Source organism: Penaeus monodon, chromosome 43 (genome assembly GCF_015228065.2).
Source record: "Penaeus monodon isolate SGIC_2016 chromosome 43, NSTDA_Pmon_1, whole genome shotgun sequence".
Taxonomy (NCBI): Eukaryota; Metazoa; Arthropoda; class Malacostraca; order Decapoda; family Penaeidae; genus Penaeus; species Penaeus monodon.
The window spans coordinates 22,606,180-22,608,679 of NC_051428.1; the positions used below are offsets into that span (position 1 = coordinate 22,606,180).

The following is a 2,500-nucleotide window of genomic DNA, read 5'->3' on the forward strand; positions in this document are numbered from 1 at the left end:
ACGCTAAAGCCATGATTTCGGCTTCGATTAGAGGCAGTCGTCAATATCGTCTTTATATAGTCTAGGCTCCTTCATCGTATTCGCACGATTTGTAATAGTGTTAGGCAAGATAGCATAAACTTGCTCTCCCAATTTGGCCAGTGTGTGTTTTATTCCCCAGCAGTGCAATGTTAACTGCTGTTCTGCCATGGCCTAATAGTGGCCAAGTATGAGGGACTTTTTGAACGTGATAATGGTGTAATTTCTACAACAAAGATTCGTGGTTCACATTAATGAAATTAGATAAATCAGGATCAACGTAATGCATCGTTTAACAAAAATATTCAACACACAATTAGAAAATTATGAAAGATCAGTTTCCTTTGGTCGTCTTGGTCTGATCGCGAACTGATTTTGTACCAGAATATTGTTTTCATAAAAAATAAATAAATAGATAAATAGATAAATAAATCGGTTATACATTATTTTCTCCAGTAAATCACTAATAGAAATTAAGGCGCAGATTCCACTGAATTTTTATAGTATATTGCAATCACCCGTTTTATGATAAAGGGTTACTTAATGCATTTCAAGTGTTTGAAAAATACACCAGTAGTGAGAGATGTTAATTGCATACACCATTAATGGAAAAGGAATATATTCATTCTTTTTAGCCTGCAACAGGAAACTAATTCTAACCAACGGTAATGTAGAGACCTGCTTTTTATCAGGATGAGGGAGAGAGAGAGAGAGAGAGAGAGAGAGAGAGAGAGAGAGAGAGAGAGAGAGAGAGAGAGAGAGAGAGAGAGAGAGAGAGAGAGACTAAGAAAGAGAAAGAGAGAGAGAGAGAGGGAGAGAGAGAGAGAGAGAGAGAGAGAGAGAGAGAGAGAGAGAGAGAGAGAGAGAGAGAGAGAGAGAGAGAGAGAGAGAGAGAGAGAGAGAGAGAGAGAGAGAGAGAGAGAGAGAGAGAGAGAGAGAGAGAGAAACGAATGACGGGAGAAAGAAAGGAAGAGAGAAAGGAGAAAAAGGAAATTATCTTGTCAAATATAGACAAAGCTTCCGATGACATCAATAAGAGATTACAAAGAGATAGATTCCTGTTTGTGCTTTTGTGTTTTTGTATTTGCTTGTGTGTGTTTCTGTGTCTTTGTGTGTTTTATTGTTTGTTTGTGTGTGTTGGGTTTAATTGTTTGTGTTTATGTTTCTGTGTTTGTTTCTTTGTGTGTGTATGTTTATCTGTTTGTTTGCATGTGTTTGTTTGTTTATGTTTTTTTGTGTGCGTATTTATTTGTTTGTTTTTGTGTGTGTTTGTTATTTCTTTTTACGTTTTTGTTTTGTGTACGTTTTTTGTTTTGTGCACATGTGAGTTTGTTTGTATGTGTGTGCGGGTGTCTGTTTGTGCGTGCCTGTGTTTGTGTGTGCGTGTGTGTGGAATACGGATGAATAAATAAATTGATAAGATACAAACGCAAGAACATGAGAGCAAAAGAAAATGATGGTGATAATAATGATAATAATATGATAATAATGATAATCACAATAGTGATAATTATGATTATGATAATGATAATAATGATTATAATGATAATAATGATAATAATGATGATAATGATAATAATGATAATGATAATGATGATAATGATGATAATGATAATGATAATAATGATAATAACATTAATAGTAATAATGATCAGGATAATAATACCAATAATAGTGATAATCACAATGATTATGATAATAGTATTAATGATAATAATTGTGACAATGAATATGATAATGACTATAATGATAACAATGATAATGAAAATGACAATAATGATAATAATAAAGAGGATTATGATAATGATAATAACGATAATAATAACAACAATGATAACAGTAATAATGATAACAATGATAACAACAACAATAATAATAACACTAACAGTAATGATAATACTAATGATATGAACAGTAATTACAATGACCGTAATGTTAGCAACACGATAACGATAAAACATTAATAACGAAAAGAATAATAAATTACGTTATTCGTTATTCCCACAGGAAGATGAAGCGGACGGCAATCGTAGCAGCATGTACCTTGAGCCAATTTGCCATGGATTTCCAAGGCAATTTGGACCGTATTGTCGAGTCGATTGAACGAGCCAAGGCAGCGGGAGCGAGGTATAGGTGCGGCCCCGAGATGGATATAACGTGAGTAGGGAGGTGGGCGTGGCGAGGGGTGGGCGTGGCTAGGGGTGGGCGTGGCTAGGGGTGGGCGTGGCGAGGGGTGGGCGTGGCGAGGGGTGGGCGTGGCTAGGGGTGGGCGTGGCGAGGGGTGGGCGTGGCTAGGGGTGGGCGTGGCTAGGGGTGGGCGTGGCGAGGGGTGGGCGTGGCGAGGGGTGGGTGGGTGAGAATGAGGGAGGGGACACACACACACACACACACACACACACACACATATATATGTGGCTCATTCCCCTCGCTACCACATCTCCCCCCTACTCCCCCAGGGGCTACAGCTGCGGTGACCACTACC

General features: G+C 38.2%; 1 protein-coding gene across 1 annotated transcript in view; it reads left to right on the forward strand.

Moving 5' to 3' along the window:
• Nucleotides 1-2,500, forward strand: part of LOC119568313 (glutamine-dependent NAD(+) synthetase-like) — an 8,438-nt gene that overhangs the window by 5,789 nt on the left and 149 nt on the right. Inside the window, exons 2-3 of the mRNA XM_037916768.1 lie at nucleotides 2,026-2,175; nucleotides 2,475-2,500. The exon at nucleotides 2,475-2,500 is cut by the window's right edge and continues 149 nt beyond it. Of these exons, the coding sequence (XP_037772696.1) occupies nucleotides 2,030-2,175; nucleotides 2,475-2,500 (172 nt within the window). The 5' untranslated portion in view covers nucleotides 2,026-2,029. The remainder of the gene's footprint in view (nucleotides 1-2,025; nucleotides 2,176-2,474) is intronic.